General features: G+C 41.5%; 1 protein-coding gene across 1 annotated transcript in view; it reads left to right on the top strand.

Moving 5' to 3' along the window:
* The window catches only part of DOCK10 (dedicator of cytokinesis 10), a 618,846-nt gene that overhangs the window by 446,301 nt on the left and 148,990 nt on the right, over positions 1–23,555 (top strand). Inside the window, 2 exon segments of the mRNA XM_053710021.1 lie at positions 7,677–7,787; positions 15,891–16,106. Of these exon segments, the coding sequence (XP_053565996.1) occupies positions 7,677–7,787; positions 15,891–16,106 (327 nt within the window).

Genomic DNA, 23,555 nt, shown 5'->3' with positions numbered 1-23,555 from the left:
GCCAATTAGAGACAGTTATAAATAAGTCACTAGAGTTTACAGCTATTGGCTGTATGGAATATAACAGTGTTTTGAAGTTCCATTTTTAACAGGAACTGAAAAGCTAACAATTTCAGAATGGAATTAAAGGAAAAGGGGACAAAATAAATTATGAAAGTATATTGCAGAGTTTATATATATATATATATATATATATATATATGTGTGTGTGTGTGTGTGTGTGTGTGTGTGTGTGTGTGTGTGTGTGTGTGTGATTTATCATTTTATATTACCATCTCAATGTGTTTAAAGGAATAGTCTAGTCAAAATTAAACTTTCATGATTCAGATAGATCATGCAATTTTTAGCAACTTTCTAATTATGTGGCCAAGCACTATAGTGCTGGAAACCTATTGTTTTTGCTCAGATTATTATTATTATTATTATTATTATTATTATTATTTTTCCGCCGTTTTTTTCAAATGCTTATAATAACAACAGCATAACTCTAAAACTCATGAAACTTGGCACAGTGCTAGAGATCTATGCTGTGCACATATCACAAGAGCTGCTGGTGCAATGCTGAATACAGAGAGCGTATTGCTCACCGCATTCAGTGAGGTCTGTTGGACCTGATCCGCACTGTCGGATCAGGTCCGACAGACCTTTAATAAATAGGCCTCTTAACCTTTAATGTCTCTTTAAAAAGCACTAGTTCCTTGAAAATTTAGATACATTGTAGCCTTATGGTAGTGCTTTAAGCATAGGCATCCGCCCAGAGATACACAGCGCTTATATATATTTACAGTTTTATATATATATATATATATATATATATATATATATATATATATAAAACTCTTGAGTTCTAAGCTGATGGGGCACAAAAAACCTGCTCAAGTAGTAGAGTTTTTAATTTACTTTTGTTTTAAACTATTTAAGTGAAACTTTAGAATAACAGCCTTCACCCATAGATATATACACACACATACACCTTTGACCCCTTTCCAATCCATAAATACAACTTATTAAAATAAACATTTGAAAGCAAATGAAAAGCCTGTTTCTTAAACCCTCCCAAGCTAAAAACAAAGTTGTTTTACTGCAAACTCTAGAGAACTGGAATGGGTACCTAGGTCAGTTAAAGGACCACTCAATGCAGTAGAATTGTATAATTAACACATGTATAATAAAACGACAATCATTTCATTCCTACATTGAATTTCAAATAAGCAGTAGATTTTTTTTCTGACAAATTATTTTTTTCTCCCATTTTCCGGCCCCCTGTATCATGTGACAGACATCAGCCAATAACAAACTACTATACGTATACCCTGTGAGCTTGTGCAGATGCTCATTAGGATCTTATTTCCCAGAAAGTGTGAAAATAAAAAGACTGTGCAAAATTTGATAATGGAAGTAAATTGGAAAGTGTCTTAAAACTACAATCTCTATCTAAATCATAAAAGTTTATTTCTCTTGTTAAGTGTGTTCAGTCCACGGGTCATCCATTACTTATGGGATATATTCTCCTCCCCAACAGGAAGTTGCAAGAGGATCACCCAAGCAGAGCTGCTATATAGCTCCTCCCCTCACATGTCATATCCAGTCATTCTCTTGCAAGTCTCAACAAAGAAGGAGGTCGCGAGAGGAGATAGGAGTTTTTTACTTAATTATTCTTCAATCAAAAGTTTATTATTTTAAAATGGCACCGGAGTGTGCTGTTTTTTTCTCCCAGGCAGAATTTAGAAGAAGAATCTGCCTGCATTTTTCTATGATCTTAGCAGACGTAACTAAGATCCACTGGCTGTTCTCGCACATTCTGAGGAGTGGGGTAACTTCAGAAAAGGGAATAGCATGCGGGGTCCCACGCAAATGAGGTATGTGCAGTAATATTTTCTAGGAATGGAATTGACTAAGAAAACACTGCTGTTACCCATATGATGTAAGTACAGCCTTTAATGCAGTAGTAGCGACTGGTATCAGGCTGATAAATGTATGCGCAGTTGAGTTATTTTCTAGGGACTAGAATTTGACTGAGAAAATACTGTTAATACTGAAATAAATGTATGAGCCTTAACTGCAGTAGAAGCGACTGGTAGCAGGCTTAGTGATAACTTTGCATAACACTGGAAAGTTGTTTTTAAAACGTTTACTGGCATGTTATTCGTTTTGTGAGGTACTTTGGTGATAAATCCTTTTGGGCATGATTTTTTTCCATATGGCTAACGTGTATTTCTGCATCGAAACCGTTGTAACAGGTCTCCCACTGTTGTGATATGAGTGGGAGGGGCCTTTTTTAGCGCCTTGTTGCGCAGTTAAAATTCTTGCACAGTCTTCCTGCTTCTTCCTCCTTGATCCAGGACATCTACAGAGAGCTCAGGGGTCTTCAAAATTCATTTTTGAGGGAGGTAATCAGTCACAGCAGACCTGTGACAGTGTGTTTGACTGTGATAAAAGCGTTAAACCTTAAATTGATTATCCGTTTTTGGGTATTGAAGGGTTAATCATCCGTTTGCTAGTGGGTGCAATCCTCTGCTAAATTCATACAATTACTGTTAAAATTGTTGGCTATAACTGAATTAGTTCATTGTTATTTCAACTGTGACAGTTTTTTGTGTTTTTAAAAGCGCTGCAGCGTTTTTTCAATTGCTTGTAAATTTATTGACAGATTTTTTCCAAGCTTGCTAGCCTTCATTGCTAGTCTGTGTAAACATGTCTGATACCGATGAATCTTCTTGTTCATTATGTTTAAAAGCCAATGTGGAGCCCAATAGAAATATGTGTACCAATTGTATTGATGTTACTTTAAATAAAAGTCAGTCTTTACCGGTAAAGAAATTATCACCAGACAACGGGGGGAAGTTATGCCGCCTAACTCTCCTCACGTGTCAGTACCTTCGCCTCCCGCTCAGGAGGTGCGTGAGATTGTGGCGCCAAGTACATCAAGGCCCTTACAAATCACTTTGCATGATATGGCTAATGTTATGAAAGAAGTATTATCTAATTTGCCTGAGTTAAGAGGCAAGCGCGATAGCTCTGGGTTTAGGACAGAGCGCGCCGATGACACGAGAGCCATGTCCGATACTGCGTCACAATTTGCAGAACATGAGGACGGAGAGCTTCATTCTGTGGGTGACGGATCTGATCCAGGGAGACCGGATTCAGAAATTTCAAATTTTTAATTTAAGCTTGAGAACCTCCGTGTATTACTAGGGGAGGTGTTAGCGGCTCTGAACGATTGCGACACGGTTGCAATCCCAGAGAAATTATGTAGGCTGGATAAATACTATGCGGTACCGGTGTGTACTGACGTTTTTCCTATACCTAAAAGGCTTACAGAGATTATTAGCAAGGAGTGGGATAGACCCGGTGTGCCCTTTTCCCCTCCTCCGATATTTAGAAAAATGTTCCCAATAGACGCCACCACACGAGACTTATGGCAGACGGTCCCTAAGGTGGAGGGAGCAGTTTCTACTTTAGCCAAGCGTACCACTATCCCGGTGGAGGATAGTTGTGCTTTCTCGAATCCAATTGACAAAAAATTAGAAGGTTACCTTAAGAAAATGTTTGTTCAACAAGGTTTTATATTACAGCCCCTTGCATGCATTGCGCCCGTCACTGCTGCAGTGGCATTCTGGTTTGAGTCTCTGGAAGAGGCTATTCGCACAGCACCATTGGATGAGATTATGAACAAGCTTAAAGCCCTTAAGCTAGCAAATGCATTTATTTCGGATGCCGTTGTGCATTTAACCAAACTAACGGCTAAGAACTCCGGATTCGCCATCCAGGCACGCAGAGCGCTATGGCTTAAATCCTGGTCAGCAGATGTAACTTCTAAATCTAAATTGCTTAATATTCCTTTCAAAGGGCAAACCTTATTCGGGCCCGGCTTGAAAGAAATTATTGCTGACATTACTGGAGGTAAGGGTCACACCCTTCCTCAGGACAGGGCCAAATCAAAGGCCAAACAGTCTAATTTTCGTGCCTTTCGTAATTTCAAGGCAGGAGCAGCATCAACTTCCTCCGCTCCAAAACAGGAAGGGACTGCTACTCGTTACAGACAGGGTTGGAAAGGCAACCAGTCCTGGAACAAGGGCAAGCAGGCCAGAAAACCTACTTCTGCCCCTAAGACAGCATGAAGAAAGGGCCCCCTATCCGGAAACGGATCTAGTGGGGGGCAGACTTTCTCTCTTCGCCCAGGCCTGGGCAAGAGATGTCCAGGATCCCTGGGCATTGGAGATAATATCTCAGGGATACCTTCTGGACTTCAAAACTTCTCCTCCACAAGGGAGATTTCATCTGTCAAGGTTATCAACAAACCTAATAAAGAAAGAGGCATTTCTACGATGTGTACAAGACCTCTTAGTAATGGGAGTGATCCACCCGGTTCCGTGGACGGAACAAGGGCAAGGTTTTTACTCAAATCTGTTTGTGGTTCCCAAAAAGGAGGGAACCTTCAGGCCAATCTTGGACCTGAAGATCTTAAACATATTCCTAAGGGTTCCATCGTTCAAAATGGAAACTATTCGAACCATCCTACCCATGATCCAAGAGGGTCAGTATATGACCACAGTGGACTTAAAGGATGCCTACCTTCACATACCGATTCACAAGGATCATTATCGGTACCTAAGGTTTGCCTTCCTAGACAGGCATTACCAGTTTGTAGCTCTTCCTTTCGGGTTGGCTACGGCCCCGAGAATTTTTACAAAGGTTCTGGGCTCGCTTCTGGCGGTACTAAGACCGCGAGGCATATCGGTGGCTACGTACATAGACGACATCCTGATACAAGCGTCAACTTTTCAAAATGCAAAGTCTCATACAGAGATAGTTCTAGCATTTCTAAGGTCGCATGGGTGGAAAGTGAACATGGAAAAGAGTTCTCTGTTCCCACTCACAAGGGTTCCCTTTCTAGGGACTCTTATAGATTCTGTAGAGATGAAGATTTACCTGACGGAGTCCAGGTTATCAAAAATCCTAAATGCTTGCCGTGTCCTTCATTCCATTCCAAGCCCATCAGTAGCTCAGTGCATGGAAGTAATCGGCTTAATGGTCGCGGCAATGGACATAGTGCCATTTGCGTGCCTACATCTCAGACCGCTGCAACTATGCATGCTAAGTCAGTGGAATGGGGATTACTCAGATCTGTCCCCTTTACTAAATCTGGACCAGGAGGCCAGAGATTCTCTTCTCTGGTGGTTGTCGCGGGTTCATCTGTCCAAAGGAATGACTTTTCGCAGACCAGATTGGACGATTGTAACAACAGATGCCAGCCTACTAGGCTGGGGTGCAGTCTGGAACTCCCTGAAGGCTCAGGGATCGTGGACTCAGGAGGAGAAACTACTCCCAATAAACATTCTGGAATTAAGAGCAATATTCAATGCTCTTCTAGCTTGGCCTCAGTTAGCAACACTGAGGTTCATAAGATTTCAGTCGGACAACATCACGACTGTGGCTTACATCAATCATCAAGGGGGAACCAGGAGTTCCCTAGCGATGTTGGAAGTCTCGAAGATAATTCGCTGGGCAGAGTCGCACTCTTGTCACCTGTCAGCGATCTACATCCCAGGCGTGGAGAACTGGGAGGCGGACTTTCTAAGTCGCCAGACCTTTCATCCGGGAGAGTGGGAACTTCACCCGGAGTTGTTTGCTCAACTGATCCTTCGTTGGGGCGAACCGGAGCTGGATCTCATGGCATCTCGCCAGAACGCCAAGCTTCCTTGTTACGGATCCAGGTCCAGAGACCCGGGAGCGGTGCTGGTAGATGCACTAGCAGCCCCTTGGGTTTTCAACATGGCTTATGTGTTTCCACCATTTCCGTTGCTACCTCGACTGATTGCCAGGATCAAACAGGAGAGAGCATCGGTGATTCTGATAGCGCCTGCGTGGCCACGCAGGACCTGGTATGCAGACCTAGTGGTCATGTCGTCCTGTCCACCATGGTCTCTGCCTCTGAGGCAGGACCTTCTAATTCAGGGTCCTTTCAACCATCCAAGCCTAATTTCTCTGAGGCTTACTGCATGGAGATTGAACGCTTGATTCTATCAAAGCGTGGTTTTTCGGAGTCGGTTATTGATACGTTAATACAGGCTCGGAAACCTGTTACCAGAAAAATTTACCATAAGATATGGCGTAAATATTTATATTGGTGTGAATCCAAGAGTTACTCATGGAGTAAGGTTAGGATTCCTAGGATATTGGCTTTTCTACAAGAAGGTTTAGAAAAGGGTTTATCCGCTAGTTCGTTAAAGGGACAGATTTCTGCTCTGTCTATTCTTTTACACAAACGTCTGGCAGAGAATCCAGACGTCCAGGCTTTTTGTCAGGCTTTGGCTAGGATTAAGCCTGTGTTTAAAACTGTTGCTCCTCCGTGGAGCTTAAACTTGGTTCTTAAAGTTCTTCAGGGTGTTCCGTTTGAACCCCTTCATTCCATTGATATTAAGCTTTTATCTTGGAAAGTTCTGTTTTTGATGGCTATTTCCTCGGCTCGAAGAGTCTCTGAGTTATCTGCCTTACATTGCGATTCTCCTTATCTGATTTTTCATTCAGACAAGGTAGTTCTGCGTACTAAACCTGGATTTTTACCTAAGGTTGTTTCTAACAGGAATATCAATCAAGAGATTGTTGTTCCTTCATTATGTCCTAATCCTTCTTCAAAGAAGGAATGTCTTTTGCATAATCTGGACGTAGTCCGTGCCCTGAAGTTCTACTTACAGGCAACTAAAGATTTTCGGCAAACTTCTTCTCTGTTTGTCGTTTATTCTGGTCAGAGGAGAGGTCAAAAGGCTTCGGCCACCTCTCTCTCTTTTTGGCTTCGTAGCATAATACGTTTAGCCTATGAGACTGCTGGACAGCAGCCTCCTGAAAGAATTACAGCTCATTCCACTAGAGCTGTGGCTTCCACCTGGGCCTTTAAGAATGAGGCCTCTGTTGAACAGATTTGCAAGGCTGCAACTTGGTCTTCACTTCATACCTTTTCAAAATTTTACAAATTTGACACTTTTGCTTCTTCGGAGGCTGGTTTTGGGAGAAAGGTTCTACAGGCAGTGGTTCCTTCTGTTTAATGTTCCTGCCTTGTCCCTCCCATCATCCGTGTACTTTAGCTTTGGTATTGGTATCCCATAAGTAATGGATGACCCGTGGACTGAACACACTTAACAAGAGAAAACATAATTTATGCTTACCTGATAAATTTATTTCTCTCGTAGTGTGTTCAGTCCACGGCCTGCCCTGTCTTTTTTTGAGGCAGTTCTAAATTTTAATTAAAACTCCAGTCACCACTGCACCCTATAGTTTTTCCTTTCTCGTCTTGTTTCGGTCGAATGACTGGATATGACATTTGAGGGGAGGAGCTATATAGCAGCTCTGCTTGGGTGATCCTCTTGCAACTTCCTGTTGGGGAGGAGAATATATCCCATAAGTAATGGATGACCCGTGGACTGAACACACTACAAGAGAAATAAATTTATCAGGTAAGCATAAATTATGTTTTTCACTTGAGCGTCCTTTTAACATTCTCCAATGTATTACATAAGAGGATCTATTTTATATAAAATATTATTAAATCATCCTATTCACTTGCTTCTTTAAATCTGTAACAGCTCATTCACTTGTTATTATGCAGATGACAAAATTGTTTTGTATCTCAGTGTATAATACATCGGTATTAATCTTCTACTTATTGTCATTGTCAGCTCATCAAGGCAGTAAGTCAGTTGATTGCAGACGCGGGAATTGGTGGCTCTCGTTTTCAGCATTCCCTGGCAATTATAAACAACTTTGCTAATGGAGACAAACAAATGAAGGTAACATAAATTTCTATTGACACAATATGTGGCATAAATTTAATTAGATAAATGTTGTGTATGCTGTGTATTTTATGTCTGGAATTGCTTCAAATTTATATTGGGAATTGCAAATTATAGAATGTTGGGAACCAGCAAATTCAGTACAAGAACACAAATGCTGTAATTAGGTTAATTTGAGTAGATAGTGACTCTTAAAAGGACACAAAATAAAAATAACTCTTTTAAAACATTACACTGAATAGTGCATAATAATAGTATTAAAAGTCACCAAAGCATCTTTTAAGTATATATTAACAGATGCCAATGGGTCCAAATGTACTTATCCTCCAGCCCACTGGAGCCTCTGATACAAATAGGCATCAAGAAAAAGGTTTCCTTTCTGTGAATAGAGTGGGCTTTAAAGACTCTGATTTACATGCACTGTCCAGCTTGTAACTAAAAAAAAACAAAGAACACTTAGCATGGAGGAGTAGGGTGGTGAGTACATTCAGACATACAGGGCTCTGTAATATTTACTTTAAAGGAGGGCTCGACATACCCAGGAGCCAGGTAGCCACTGGCTCCTAGAATTTTACCCCCGACTCCTAACTTTTTAGGTTATTTTACATATAACTATAAACAAATACCACTGTCTGGCTTTAAATATTCATCCTTGCTTCTAAATTTTAAACAGATCTGTCGACCACTGCTTTAAAGGTTCTTTGGCTACTTTTTAAGATATTTTTTTTGGTTTGTTAATTTAGTGTCCATTTAATGTTTTTGCTTTGTGATACCCAATATCTAAGAAGGTTTTAACACCCATAGAAGCATAGACTTTGACAGTAGACAATAACTGTAGGCCCATAATAAATGGAAGTCCATAGGCAACAGAGTCCTATGTATTCAGTCTGTAAGTCTGTCTGATTGTTCCAAAGGGAAGCCGTGTGTCAGAACATGTGAAGCGGATAGACAAAACAATCTTAGTGAAGTATGTAAACCTACTCACTACTCACAGAGGAGAGGTGTGATGTAAGCAAATCTGCAGCTGGTGACAGTTCTTCAAAACAAATAGGCTTTGTTTCCTTTGGTTGCAGCGGAATGTCTGATGGAAATATCAAATGGACCGGCTTCATATTCCTTCTATTCTGTAAAGAAGGCTATAACTTTATGTATTATAAACAAGCACACCAGGTGTCTGTATAACGCACATGATATGTATCACTCAAAGTGAGCTGCCGATTGTAAAAACAATCTAAACACCAATTAGACCTAGTGTCATAAAGATCCTTATACAGCACCTAGATACATAATGGCCACAATCTTCCAAATATAGAGCATAGAGCAACGTGTTTAAGCCTAATACTACCAGCCTTTATCAAGCTCAAATATGTGTTCTGAAATCTATTTAAACATCAGCTAGCAAATCATAGTAAACCTATACAACAGGAAATTTCCTCTTATGTAAGAAACCAGATATGGCTAGACAGACACCTATCATAAACGTTTAAATGGAACTAATGAAACAGTACATAAAACAAAAGATAAAACAATAAAATTATACAAAGAATTATTTACAAAATATTTCAAATTTTATATATTCTTTTATATAGAGACTAGTCCTAAAGCCCGTTCACACGGGCCATTTTTTGCAGTACAGCGGTCCCACCCCTTGCACTCTCTCCCTCCCCCTCTCTTTTGCTCTCTCTCCCCACTCTCTTTTGCTCTCTCTCTCCCCCCTCTCTTTTGCCCTCTCTCTCCCCCTCTCTTTTGCGCTCTCTCTCTTCCCCTCTCTTTTGCGCTCTCTCCCCCTCTCTTTTGCGCTCTCTCCCCCTCTCTTTTGTGCTCTCTCCCCCTCTCTTTTGTGCTCTCTCTCTCCCCCCTCTCTTTTGCGCTCTCTCTCTCCCCCTCTCTTTTGTGCTCTCTCTCCCCCTCTCTTTTGTGCTCTCTCTCTCCCCCTCTCTTTTGCGCTCTCTACCCCCTCTCTCTCCCCTCTCTTTTGCGCTCTCTCCCCCCTCTCTTTTGCGCTCTCTCTCTCCCCCTCTCTTTTGTGCTCTCTCTCTCTCCCCCTCTTTTGCGCTCTCTCCCCCTCTCTTTTGTGCTCTTCCCCCTCTCTTTTGCGCTCTCTTTCTCCCCCCTTTCTTTTTCACTCTCTCTCCCCCCTCTCTTTTGCGCTCTCTCTCCCCTCTTCTGCTCTCTTTCGCCCCCTCTGTTTTGTGCTCTCCCCCCTCTCTTTTGCCCTCTCTCTCCCCCTCTCTTTTGTGCTCTCTTTCTCCCCCTCTCTTTTGCACTCTCTCCCCTCTCTTTTGCGCTGTCTATCCCCCTCTCTTTTGTGCTCTCTCTCCCCCTCTCTTTTGCGCTCTTCCCCCTCTTTTTTGCGCTCTCTTTCTTCCCCCTATCTTTTGCACTCTCTCTTCCCCCTCTCTTTTGCCCTCTCTCCCCCTCTCTTTTGTGCTCTCTCTCTCCCCCCTCTCTTTTGCGCTCTCTCTCCCCCTCTCTTTTGTGCTCTCTCTTTCCCCCTATCTTTTGCACGCTCTCTCTCCCCCCTCTCTTTTGCGCTCTCTCTCTCCCCCCTCTCTTTTGTGCTCTCTCCCCCTCTCTTTTGTGCTCTCTCTCTCCCCCTCTCTTTTGTGCTCTCTCTCTCCCCCTCTCTTTTGCGATCTCTCTCCCCTCTCTTTTGCGCTGTCTCTCCCCCCTCTCTTTTGCGCTCTCTCTCCCCCTCTCTTTTGCACTCTTCCCCGCTCTCTTTTGCGCTCTCTTTCTCCCCCCTCTCTTTTGCACTCTCTCTTCCCCCTCTCTTTTGAGCTCTCTCTCTCCCCCCTCTCTTTTGCTCTCTCTCTCTACCCCCTCTCTTTTGCGCTCTCTCTCTACCCCCTCTCTTTTGCGCTCTCTCTCCCCCTCTCTTTTGCGCTCTCTCTTTCCCCCCTCTCTTTTGCATGCTCTCTCTCCCCTTCTCTTTTGCGCTCTCTCCCCCCTCTCTTTTGCGCTCTCTCTCCCCCTTCTCTTTTGCGCTCTCGCTCCCCCCTCTCTTTTGCGCTCTCTCCCCCTCTCTCTCTCCCCTCTCTTTTGCGCTCTATCTCCCCCCTCTCTTTTGTGCTCTCTCTCTCCCCCTCTCTTTTGTGCTCTCTCTCCCCCTCTTTTGCGCTCTCTCTCCCCCTCTCTTTTGTGCTCTTCCCCCCTCTCTTTTGCGCTCTCTTTCTCCCCCCTCTCTTTTGCACTCTCTCTCCCCCCTCTCTTTTGCGCTCTCTTCTGCTCTCTTTCTCCCCCTCTCTTTTGCACTCTCCCCCCTCTCTTTCTCCCCCCTCTCTTTTGCACTCTCTCTCCCCCCTATCTTTTGCACTCTCTCTCTCCCCCTCTCTTTTGTGCTCTCTCTCTCCCCCTCTCTTTTGTGCTCTCTCTCCCCCTCTCTTTTGGGCTCTCTCTCCCCCTCTCTTTTGCACTCTTCCCCCCTCTCTTTTGCGCTCTCTTTCTCGCCCTCTCTTTTGCACTCTCTCTTCCCCCTCTCTTTTGCGCTCTTCCCCTCTCTTTTGCTGTCTCTCTCCCTCTCTTTATCCGCCCTCTTCTGCTCTCTCTCTCCCACTCTCTTTTGCGCTCTCTCCCCCTCTCTTTTGAGCTCTCTCTCTCCCCCCTCTCTTTTGAGCTCTCTCTCTTCCCCCTATCTTTTGCGCTCTCTCTCCCCCCACTTTTTTGCGCTCTCTCCCCCCTCTCTCTCTCCCCTCTCTTTTGCGCTCTCTCTCCCCCCTCTCTTTTGTGCTCTATCTCTCCCCCTCTGTTTTGTGCTCTCTCCCCATCTCTTTGGTGCTCTCCCCCCCCTCTCTTTTGCAATCTCCCACCCTCTCTTTTGCGCTCTCTCCCCGCTCTCTTTTGTGCTCTCTCCCCCCTCTCTTTTGCACTCTCTCCCCCTCTCTTTTGCGCTCTCTCTCCCCCTCTCTTTTTCGCTCTCTTTCTCCCCCTCTCTTTTGCGCTCTCTCTCCCCCCTCTCTTTTGCGCTCTCCCCCCTCTCTTTTGTTGTCTATGTCCCTCTCTTTATCCCCCGTCTTCTGCTCTCTTTCTCCCCCTCTCTTTTGCACTCTCCCCCCTCTCTTTTGTTGTCTATCTCCCTCTCTTAATCCCCCCTCTTCTGCTCTCTTTCTCCCCCTCTCTTTTGCGCTCTCTCCTACTCTCTTTTTTGAGCTCTCTCTCCCCCCTCTCTTTTGCGCTCTTTCTCTCCCCTCTCTTTTGTGCTCTCTCCCCCTCTCTTTTGCGCTCTCTCTCCCCCCTTTCTTTTGCGCTCTCTATCCCCACTTTCTTTTGCGCTCTCTCTCCCTCCTCTCTTTTGCGCTCTCTCCCCCCTCTCTTTTGCACTCTCTCACCCCCCTTTTGCGCTCTCTCCCCCTCTCTTTTGTGCTCTCTCTCCCCCTCTCTTTTGCACTCTCACTCCCCCTCTCTTTTGCGCTCTCTCCCCCTCTCTTTTGCGCTCTCTACCCCCCTCTCTTTTGCGCTCTCCCCCCTCTCTTTCTCCCCCCTCTCTTTTGCACTCTCTCTCCCCTCTATCTTTTGCACTCTCTCTCCCCCTCTCTTTTGTGCTCTCTCTCTCCCCCTCTCTTTTGTGCTCTCTCTCCCCCTCTCTTTTGGGCTCTCTCTCCCCCTCTCTTTTGCACTCTTCCCCCCTCTCTTTTGCGCTCTCTTTCTCGCCCTCTCTTTTGCACTCTCTCTTCCCCCTCTCTTTTGCGCTCTTCCCCTCTCTTTTGCTGTCTCTCTCCCTCTCTTTATCCGCCCTCTTCTGCTCTCTCTCTCCCACTCTCTTTTGCGCTCTCTCCCCCTCTCTTTTGAGCTCTCTCTCTCCCCCCTCTCTTTTGAGCTCTCTCTCTTCCCCCTATCTTTTGCGCTCTCTCTCCCCCCACTTTTTTGCGCTCTCTCCCCCCTCTCTCTCTCCCCTCTCTTTTGCGCTCTCTCTCCCCCCTCTCTTTTGTGCTCTATCTCTCCCCCTCTGTTTTGTGCTCTCTCCCCATCTCTTTGGTGCTCTCCCCCCCCTCTCTTTTGCGATCTCCCACCCTCTCTTTTGCGCTCTCTCCCCGCTCTCTTTTGTGCTCTCTCCCCCCTCTCTTTTGCACTCTCTCCCCCTCTCTTTTGCGCTCTCTCTCCCCCTCTCTTTTTCGCTCTCTTTCTCCCCCTCTCTTTTGCGCTCTCTCTCCCCCCTCTCTTTTGCGCTCTCCCCCCTCTCTTTTGCGCTCTCCCCCCTCTCTTTTGTTGTCTATGTCCCTCTCTTTATCCCCCGTCTTCTGCTCTCTTTCTCCCCCTCTCTTTTGCACTCTCCCCCCTCTCTTTTGTTGTCTATCTCCCTCTCTTAATCCCCCCTCTTCTGCTCTCTTTCTCCCCCTCTCTTTTGCGCTCTCTCCTACTCTCTTTTTTGAGCTCTCTCTCCCCCCTCTCTTTTGCGCTCTTTCTCTCCCCTCTCTTTTGTGCTCTCTCCCCCTCTCTTTTGCGCTCTCTCTCCCCCCTTTCTTTTGCGCTCTCTATCCCCACTTTCTTTTGCGCTCTCTCTCCCTCCTCTCTTTTGCGCTCTCTCCCCCCTCTCTTTTGCACTCTCTCACCCCCCTTTTGCGCTCTCTCCCCCTCTCTTTTGTGCTCTCTCTCCCCCTCTCTTTTGCACTCTCACTCCCCCTCTCTTTTGCGCTCTCTCCCCCTCTCTTTTGCGCTCTCTACCCCCCTCTCTTTTGTGCTCTCTCTCTCTCCCTCTCTTTTGTGCTCTCTCTCCCCCTCTTTTGCGCTCTCTCTCCCCCTCTCTTTTGTGCTCTTCCCCCCTCTCTTTTGCGCTCTCTTTCTCCCCCCTCTCTTTTGCACTCTCTCTCCCCCCTCTCTTTTGCGCTCTCTTCTGCTCTCTTTCTCCCCCTCTCTTTTGCGCTCTCCCCCCCTCTCTTTCTCCCCCCTCTCTTTTGCACTCTCTCTCCCCTCTATCTTTTGCACTCTCTCTCCCCCTCTCTTTTGTGCTCTCTCTCTCCCCCTCTCTTTTGTGCTCTCTCTCCCCTTCTCTTTTGGGCTCTCTCTCCCCCTCTCTTTTGCACTCTTCCCCCCTCTCTTTTGCGCTCTCTTTCTCGCCCCTCTCTTTTGCACTCTCTCTTCCCCCTCTCTTTTGCGCTCTTCCCCTCTCTTTTGCTGTCTCTCTCCCTCTCTTTATCTGCCCTCTTCTGCTCTCTCTCTCCCACTCTCTTTTGCGCTCTCTCCCCCTCTCTTTTGAGCTCTCTCTCTCCCCCCCTCTCTTTTGCGCTCTCTCTCTTCCCCCTATCTTTTGCTCTCTCTCTTTCCCCCCTCTCTTTTGCACGCTCTCTCCCCCCTCTCTTTTGCTCTCTCTCTCTCCCCCCCTCTTTTTTGCGCTCTCTCTTCCCCCTCTCTTTTGCGCTCTCTCTCCCCCCTCTTTTTTGCGCTCTCTCCCACCCTCTCTCTCTCCCCTCTCTTTTGCGCTCTCTCTCCCCCCTCTCTTTTGTGCTCTCTCTCTCCCCCTCTCTTTTGTGCTCTCTCCCCCTCTCTTTTGTGCTCTCCCCGCTCTCTTTTGTGCTCTCTCCCCCCCCTCTCTTTTGCACTCTCTCCCCCTCTCTTTTGCGCTCTCTCTCCCCCTCTCTTTTTTGCTCTCTTTCTCCCCCTCTCTTTTGCGCTCTCTCTCCCCCCTCTCTTTTGCGCTCTCCCCCCTCTCTTTTGCGCTCTCCCCCCTCTCTTTTGTTGTCTATGTCCCTCTCTTTATCCCCCGTCTTCTGCTCTCTTTCTCCCCATCTCTTTTGTTGTCTATCTCCCTCTCTTAATCCCCCCTCTTCTGCTCTCTTTCTCCCCCTCTCTTTTGCGCTCTCTCCTACGCTCTTTTGAGCTCTCTCTCTCCCCCCTCTCTTTTGCGCTCTCTCTCTCCCCCCTCTCTTTTGTGCTCTCTCCCCCTCTCTTTTGCGCTCTCTCTCCCCCCTTTCTTTTGCGCTCTCTATCCCCCCTTTCTTTTGTGCTCTCTCTCCCTCCTCTCTTTTGTGCTCTCTCCCCCCTCTCTTTTGCGCTCTCTCACCCCTCTTTTGTGCTCTCTCCCCCTCTCTTTTGTGCTCTCTTCCCCCCCCTCTCTTTTGTGCTCTCTCCCCCACCTCTCTTTTGTGCTCTCTCCCCCACCTCTCTTTTGTGCTCTCTCCCCCCTCTCTTTTGTGCTCTCTCCCCCCCTCTCTTTTGTGCTCTCTCTCTTCCCCCTCTCTTTTGCGCTCTCTCTCCTCTTTTGTGCTCTCTCTCTCTCTCTATCCCCTCTATCTTACGTGAGCGACCACACGCCCCTTTACGCCCGATCACGCCCCTTTCACGGCCCTCTGTGCCCGGCCATGCCCCCTTCATGTCCGGTCACGCCCATTTCTGCCGCAGATCAGGTAGGGAATCAAAGGCCAGGTGTGTTTGTCCTTGTGCTGTCTCTACTGCGCATGACAGCTTCGGACAAACACACTTGGCCTTTTATATAGAGGATAACAAATATTGTAAAATAAAAATATTTTTAATTATTTCAAATGTAGAATTTATTTTGTAGGAAACATGACAGGTAGCAATTAATTAATTAGTCCTATGGGTTAGAGTTTGAATGTTAAAAATCCATTGAGCTTCAAGGGTTATGCCAGGCATTCTTGAAGTTCCACACAGTGTTTTTCTTTACCACCTTTAATAAAAGTCTATTCCATCAATCTGATACCCTTTCTGTGAAGAAATGCTTCTGCAAATTACTCCTTAACCTACTACCCTTCAGCTTGAGATAATGTCCTCTTGTTTTGGTGTAACTCCTTATATCTGGTAAATTTAAAAGTAGTAAAAGGGACTCGTGGATTAGCATAAAAGGTAAAACAAATATGTTATAAGAAGACTAAATTTATACAGTCATGGAAAGGACATTGCCTTACTTATCACTCCTATCTCTCTGTGATACTCTAGGTGAGTTAATCATTACAATAGGTGTTTCATTAATTAGATCATTGCCAATAAATGTAATTGGTGGCTCATAAAGCAACAGGTATGTTGGGGTTTCATTGCTTACAAATTAAATCCACATATGTAGGGATTTGTCTTTTACTCAAATTTAACAAATAACCAGTCTGAAACATTTACATCATTAGAAGGTGATAACTGTATTCTCTTCCAAAGAACACTCATTTTCCAGCAGAGGTCAAAGATCTGACAAAGCGTATCAGGACAGTGTTGATGGCAACAGCCCAGATGAAGGAGCACGAGAAAGACCCTGAGATGCTGGTGGATCTTCAATACAGCTTGGCCAACTCATATGCCAGTACACCCGAGTTACGCAGGACCTGGCTGGAGAGTATGGCAAAAATTCATGCTAGGAATGGAGATTTATCCGAGGTAAAATTGCATGGTTTTGCTTGATATATCTTAATCTGGAACTATATGCGTCTGAAGCCTTAATTTACATCTGATTGTGACTGTGGTTTGATCTACTTGAATGCATGTGTTTGCCATCTGTGCACATAATAGAAATGTAATTTGACTTTATATGTTGGCTGGCAGTGACTGTGCAATGCAGATGGGTATTTGCATAAAGAAACAAATCATAGTATGTTTAGAGCTTTGGAAAGCAGAATTCACAAGTACAATATGAACCTCTAATGCACAAGACTGGTATACATGTTAATTGAACATTTAAAGATTTTAAGCTCTGAATCAAATCCTTCATAAAATGTTTAATTAAGCATAGCACAATGTATATTCATTATTTATACTGCCCGCTTTTCATGAAATTATTGATTTTTTTTTAACTGGAGTATATAGAGGCTTTTCAAATTGTGTGTTCCTGTAGTGTTCTTTTACAGACAATTCTGATGATAAAATGAGAGTTTTACACACTTTAGGCTAGAATACAGGTGGATCGCTATTTATTGCTCTTGCTCGCACGTTAACTTTGCTAGAATTAATTTTTTTGCGCGTGTTGGGTATCGCTCGTATTGCAAGTTGAAAGTAAAAAAAATTTGCTCGCAAGCTAACCTGAGGCATGCAAAAAGCCAAACTTCAAATATTATGATTGCATTAGCGTATTCCCACATAACAGTCAATCGAGCATGAAAAGTGGAAAGAAAAACTTAACAGTCTACTCGTGCGCAAGCCCGATCACATTTTCTCAAGTGCAATAACTCAAATTGAAAATATGAATATTTCACATTCCAATGTTCATATATTTTATTATATATAGGTATAGATATATACAGATATATATTGGGATATCTATTAAAATACTGAGAACATATTCCCCTATGTGAAGAAAATTGGAATGTGAAATATTTACAGTAAATACACAGTTAAAAAACGTTATTAAATAAGAATATTGCATAAATAACATTATACATGTTTTCATCTACTTGACTATTAAGGATATGTATACGTATGTATTCATGTGTTTATATGTCTGTAAATACATATATACACATATAAATACATATGTACACACACACACACACACACACATATATATATATATATACATATTTAGACATGTACAGTATATGTATGTATCTCAATGTTAAAGCCATTTGCATGGTTTTTTGTTTCTAACAAATAAGATCTCATATCTTATTTATATATTTATTAATTATTTATATTATTTTTATTAGATAGTGTTATTACGAATGCAACTGTACTTTTTAATATATTTTTTGTGTGTTTTTGTGAAACTTTTTATTAAAGCATAACAGTTAACCAGAGCTCTAAGTTTGCGCTATCCAGACACGCATTAAATTCTATTGTGCTCAAACGATCGCATTTACTTTCAACTTGTAAGTGATGTGTTACTCTGCCTTGTTATCACAGTTAATTTTGCTTACAGTGAACTGTGTGCTTTTACATTACTGAGTGGTGTACCATTTCTGTGATATCTTTTTTGTAAAAACAATCTCATGTTGAAGATACATTGTACTCAAAAATAAATCTCATACATATGAGAGAACAGCATTTTAACATGTTGATTTTTATTTTATTTTTGTCTGAAAGTGTGTAAAGCAAAAGCTGTTTAAATTTAAATTAAATCTATTACAACAACACCAGTTTTGTACTTCCCAATTCTGACTGGCTGTATTTATATTATATATTATACAGTATTATAAATAATATAAATACCACCATTTATACATAGTGCCCAGTAGACAGTCCAGGCAACCAGGCAAAAGTGTTGACTTTTTCTCCCACCCCCTCTTTTCCTTATAAGTTTCCCAGTTTCAAGGACAACCATTCTCACCCATATCACATAAGGTCCAATACAAGAAGCACCCTGATTCTGCCCAGCTGTAGTCTGCATATGTGACCTCATCATGCAGACTCCATATTCCTGGTCTTTGTTATTCTCCATTAAAAAAAATGGGGAGGCCTATTCATATTTACATTACTTGACTAGCTGGCAGAAATCAAAGGCTGCAAAATGTGTTGATGTCCTTTTTAGTAAGCATTTCTATGATGAACTCCTAACCAGTCACTTTCTTTTCCAAGTGAACACATTTATTTCTGTAAACATTCAGAGAATTTTAGTGTATACTCCTTATATGTCCAAGTGAATAGTACAGTGAGGCCCCGGTTTACGCACGACTCGGTATACGAAATTTCGGTTTACGAAATCGAAATTTGAAGAAAATTTGACTCGGTTTACGAATTTTTTTCGCAATACGAAACAAAATGCCGGTTTGCCCCCCTCGGTTTACGAATTTTTTTCGCAATACGAAACAAAATGCCGGTTTGCCCCCCTCGGTTTACGAATATTTTTCGCAAAACGAAACCAGTGGCCCCTGTGCCCCCTGCATACTCAAGTATGATTGAATTAATGAAGTTTGGGTACCAGTGTAGAGGTGTTGGAGAGGTTTTGGAGCCATTTTGCAGCAAGTTGTTGAGCCTTTTGGAGCCATTTGCAGCAAGTTGTTAAGCCTTTTGGAGCCATTTGCAGCAAGTTGTGGAGCCTTTTGGAGACATTGGAGCCATTTGCAGCAAGTTGTTAAGCCTTTTGGAGCCATTTGCAGCAAGTTGTGGAGCCTTTTGGAGACATTGGAGCCATTTGCAGCAAGTTGTTAAGCCTTTTGGAGCCATTTGCAGCAAGTTGTGGAGCCTTTTGGAGACATTGGAGCCATTTGCAGCAAGTTGTTAAGCCTTTTGGAGCCATTTGCAGCAAGTTGTGGAGCCTTTTGGAGACATTGGAGCCATTTGCAGCAAGTTGTTAAGCCTTTTGGAGCCATTTGCAGCAAGTTGTGGAGCCTTTTGGAGACATTGGAGCCATTTGCAGCAAGTTGTTAAGCCTTTTGGAGCCTTTTGGAGCCTTTTTTGGACACTTTACTTGAATTTTTTCGGACCTCCGGAACGCATTAATTGATTTTCAATGCATTCCTATGGGAAACCGTGTTTCGGTTTACGAATTTTTCGCAATACGAAACGACCCGGAGAACGAATTAAATTCGTAAACCGAGGCCTCACTGTATGTCCGAGTGAATATAATATTCAGCATGTTTGTAGTTGCTTCTAAATGTAGTCAAATAAATCCACTAACTGGACTAACTTATCTTTTTTCATCTATTTTGCGGTTATTACTAGTAAAGCATGAGAAGCCACAAATATTTTCTTGCTTGGCTTTTCTAGTGTCATTCAATTGGCTTCTATTTTCATCGTTGTGATTCAAGGTTCAGAGATGTGCTGTTTTGATCTCACTTCATCTATTTTTTTTCCATCAGTGTGAAGGTAGGGCCTGAAAGAGCATAGCTCAAAACTTAGCCAGACTTAAAACATTAAAGCTTGCATAAGCCTTTGTCTAGACACAACATTGGGGAAACATTATTTCTGCATATTATTTTCAGAAACAAACAGATGTTTCCAGTTATAAACATGCATGGTGCATTAATGCTGATGTGCCCTTCAAGATTTTTCTTTCACTACTGAAGTAAACCGGGATGGACTGCATACCCATAATGCAGCTTAATTTGCATAGGCATACAATATGGCTGGGGTAATGCCAAGTACTGCTGAAGTAATGTATATACTTTCATGGGAAAATGTCACTTTTAGCAAACAGTTTAAGCTATTTAAAGTAAATATTTAGTATTTATTTTTAGAACATTAGAGTGTATTTTTTATTTATGCATCAGAAATTCTCTCTTGTTGGCAGGGTGGTAACAATACTTTTCTTTTTAGAGTTATATTAATCTCAAAGCAGGCAAAATAAATCATGAAAATGCATCACCATTTTTCCAATTATGCATAATTAAACATTTTAAGCTAGATTAGAAGTGGAACGCTAATGTTTGCATGCGAGTGATATTGCTTTCATAACGTGCATTGGATAAGCGTGACTAAAGACCTTGTGTAAATACATTACATAATACATTAAAATAAACATTTAAACTTTATCTGATAAAAATTAATCAGATAAATATTAATATATTTTTATAAAGTTTCAAAGGTGTATATTATATGGCCATGTATTTGACTGCAAGGGCTAATATATATATTGTTTTACTGTGTAGTTACCATAAATATTTAACATTCCGATTTTATTTACATACAGGAAAATGTTATGCTTATTTTAAATAAATATTTATATATATATATATATATATATATATATATATATATATATATATATATATATATATATATCTATATATACCTATACCTCTAATCCTGTAGATATATTGGTATAGATACATATTTTACAGGAACATTAACTGATATATATATATATAGAAAAATATGTTTAATAATTAAAAATAAAACCTTTTTTTTTTAAAGTACATTGGAATATAATGCGCTTCGGGAGAACATTGTGCGCTTATTTTCAAAGAACTGGAGCTAGAGATCCACATGCAGAGACCAGTTGTATGATATGTAATTCTATATAAAGAGAGTAGTTATATAACCAGCAATCACACCCCCATATAATTTATAAACATGTATGACCAGTGACTTGAGAAGTACATGTGTGGGAAGTAAAATTAACAGACAAAACAAGCCTCATGTAGTCTTACTATACACCAATAAAGCTTCAGACAGCGAGCACTCTGTTGGAGAACACCTATAGAATCATTCATTAAAGGGACATGAAACCCAAGATTTTCCAGTTTACTTTTATTATCAAATGTGTTTCATTATCTTGGTATAATTTGTTGAAGGAGCAGCAATGCACTACTGGTTTCTAACTGAACACATGGATGAGCCAATGACAATTAGTATATATATACAGTATATGCAGCCACCAATCAGCAGCTAGAACCTAGGTTCTTTGATGCTCCTGAGCTTACCTGGATAAACCTTTCAGAAAATGATAACTAGAGAAGGAAGCTAATTAAATCATATAAGTAAATTGGAAAGTTGTTTACAATTGTATGCTCTGTCTAAATCATGAATGTCTAATTATGACTTTACTGTCCCTTTAAGAATCATTCATTAGTATCTTCCATAACTTTTCTAAGGAAAACATTTGAAGGTGAACAGCATTCTCAAAACCATAAGGGTTTCTTCTTACGTTGCTGACATTTGATTATTGAAGCAATTTGAAAGTCTATATACCTTCAATTTAAGAATTTGTTCCAGAAAAAAAAGATGGTTGTAGAAAACTAGATTGTGCAGAGATCAAATACAATTTATATCTTTTATGACTGCGTTCTGTATAGAAACAAAAAAAAGAGAAGAGGCGCTCTGGTGCAGATGATCCTTGGCTACAAATGATTCTAAACTAACAGTTCAGAGTAATACTCACAAAGATGTTTGCACATGCAGTGCAATAACAGGTGAGCCGAAGCTTCAGAGCCGCTCGGCTGACTCGCTAGAGGGTGAAATCAGCTGTTCACTGGGTAATCACTTCACCAACGATGTGGGGAAAAAAGATACCTATGACATAAAATATAGATACCGCCCTTGGTGCAGATTATCCCAGGCACAGAATACACATACAACAGATGTCGAGAAGTTATACTCACAAACGGAGTTGCACAAGCAGTGCAATATCAGGCGTGCCGAATCTTAAAGAGCCGTTCGGCTGACTCCCTGAGGCCTGTACAGCTGCTCCTGGATCGTTGGAGGAGTGGTGGAAAATAAAGGTGGATATGCCGATAGAGGTTAATCCAAGCAAGGGATCAATAAGGCAAATAGAACAATTCACCAGCAAGGTAGACAAAATAAAAGTATTTATTAAAAATATAAAAATAACTTAGCAACGCGTTTCTCGGCTAACATGCCGTTTCATCAGGCTACATAATTCTAAGAGCTACCTTGCTGACTTAAAAGGACTGACAGGACCAATCAAAACCCTGAAAATTCACACACCTCCCTTGCTCAGGTGTACTATCTGATTACAGGGTGTCGCCCTGAGATACATAGCACTTTTGTTAAAAATGAATACAATTTATACAAACTTCAAAAAAATCTTTCTATATATACAAGGGCAATTTAACATGAATCGATAGCAAGTTTTAATCTCAATAATTGTAACAATAATATTTAGATATTTCAGTCTTACAAACAATATAACAATATAAAAGAAATACGATATAATAATCAGATATTTATAAATATAATAGATGAATTCTCAGTAATAAATTTATAATAAACATATAAATCATATAATAACAAATTATATATAAATACAAGAATAAATACTAAAAATATATAATTACTAAAAATATATATAAAGCCATATAATCAATCATATTACTACATCTAATGGTCGGATTAGAACTCACGACCTAGTGGCTGGGAAACCATCAACCCAGCCACTAGGCTATAAGCGGGCTTCTGATGCAAGTGTTCATAGTGTACTGAATGTATCTTGACAATGCTGTGACTGGTGCAAGTGGTGCATTATACAAAATAAACGTGTGTGTGAAAAAAGGTGTATAAATGTGATGTACTTGTGCCTAACAGATTGTGGTATTTACCTTTATAGTGATGTACATATAAGGATAGCAATGATGTACCATTATGTGATGGATTGCTATGTGTGGCCATAGCAGATATGTGTGACATGTTGGTTAACATACTAGTGTGATGGCTAAAAATAAAATAAGAATTGACTAAAAGCCAATCTTGGAAGGGGATACTAGTAATTATTATAATGCTAATATGTTAATAATTTGCTAAAAAGATATTATGAATGATTATTAAGAATACTTGATGTATTCATATGACATATTTACTATGTTAATGTATTCTTAATGTGACAGTATTAAGCCACTATATATAATGTGATATATATTAGTATTAAACATTGACTAGATTGGATCTCCCGACCTCATAGTATAAATATCTAACAAGCTAACCGCTAGGCCATGACTGCCTGTGTGCAAAGAGTGGTCAAATAGTTAAAATACTAATGTGGTGCCTAAATATAAATATTGACTGATAGCCAATATCATAAATAATATTGATTATTAAAGTGCTAATGTATTAAAAGATTTTTAACTAAAAAGATATTGTGGGTGAATATTAAGAATGCTCCGTTTACTCGTGTGACATGTTTGATATGCTAAATATATTCCTGATATAGCAAAATTGTGCATCTATATTGTTAATTTAAAAGATAAAAAATTAAAAAAAAAAAAAAAAAATATATAAATAAAATTTAGTATAAATTAATACTAATAAACAATAATGGCCAGATTTGAACTCCTGACCTAATAATATAAAGACTATCAACCTAACCACTAGGCCACAACTGCATGTGTACCAAGATTGGTCGAATTTTCTTATAATCAGCTGTATATGGTCTATTAAGATTATTCATATGCTAATTCAATACTATACTATTACATAAGATAGGGGTAATTTTGATAGGCA

Source organism: Bombina bombina, chromosome 4 (assembly GCF_027579735.1).
Source record: "Bombina bombina isolate aBomBom1 chromosome 4, aBomBom1.pri, whole genome shotgun sequence".
Classification (NCBI taxonomy): Eukaryota; Metazoa; Chordata; class Amphibia; order Anura; family Bombinatoridae; genus Bombina; species Bombina bombina.
Note: the sequence above shows the minus strand (reverse complement) of the source record. Positions and strands in the feature narration are given on the sequence as shown.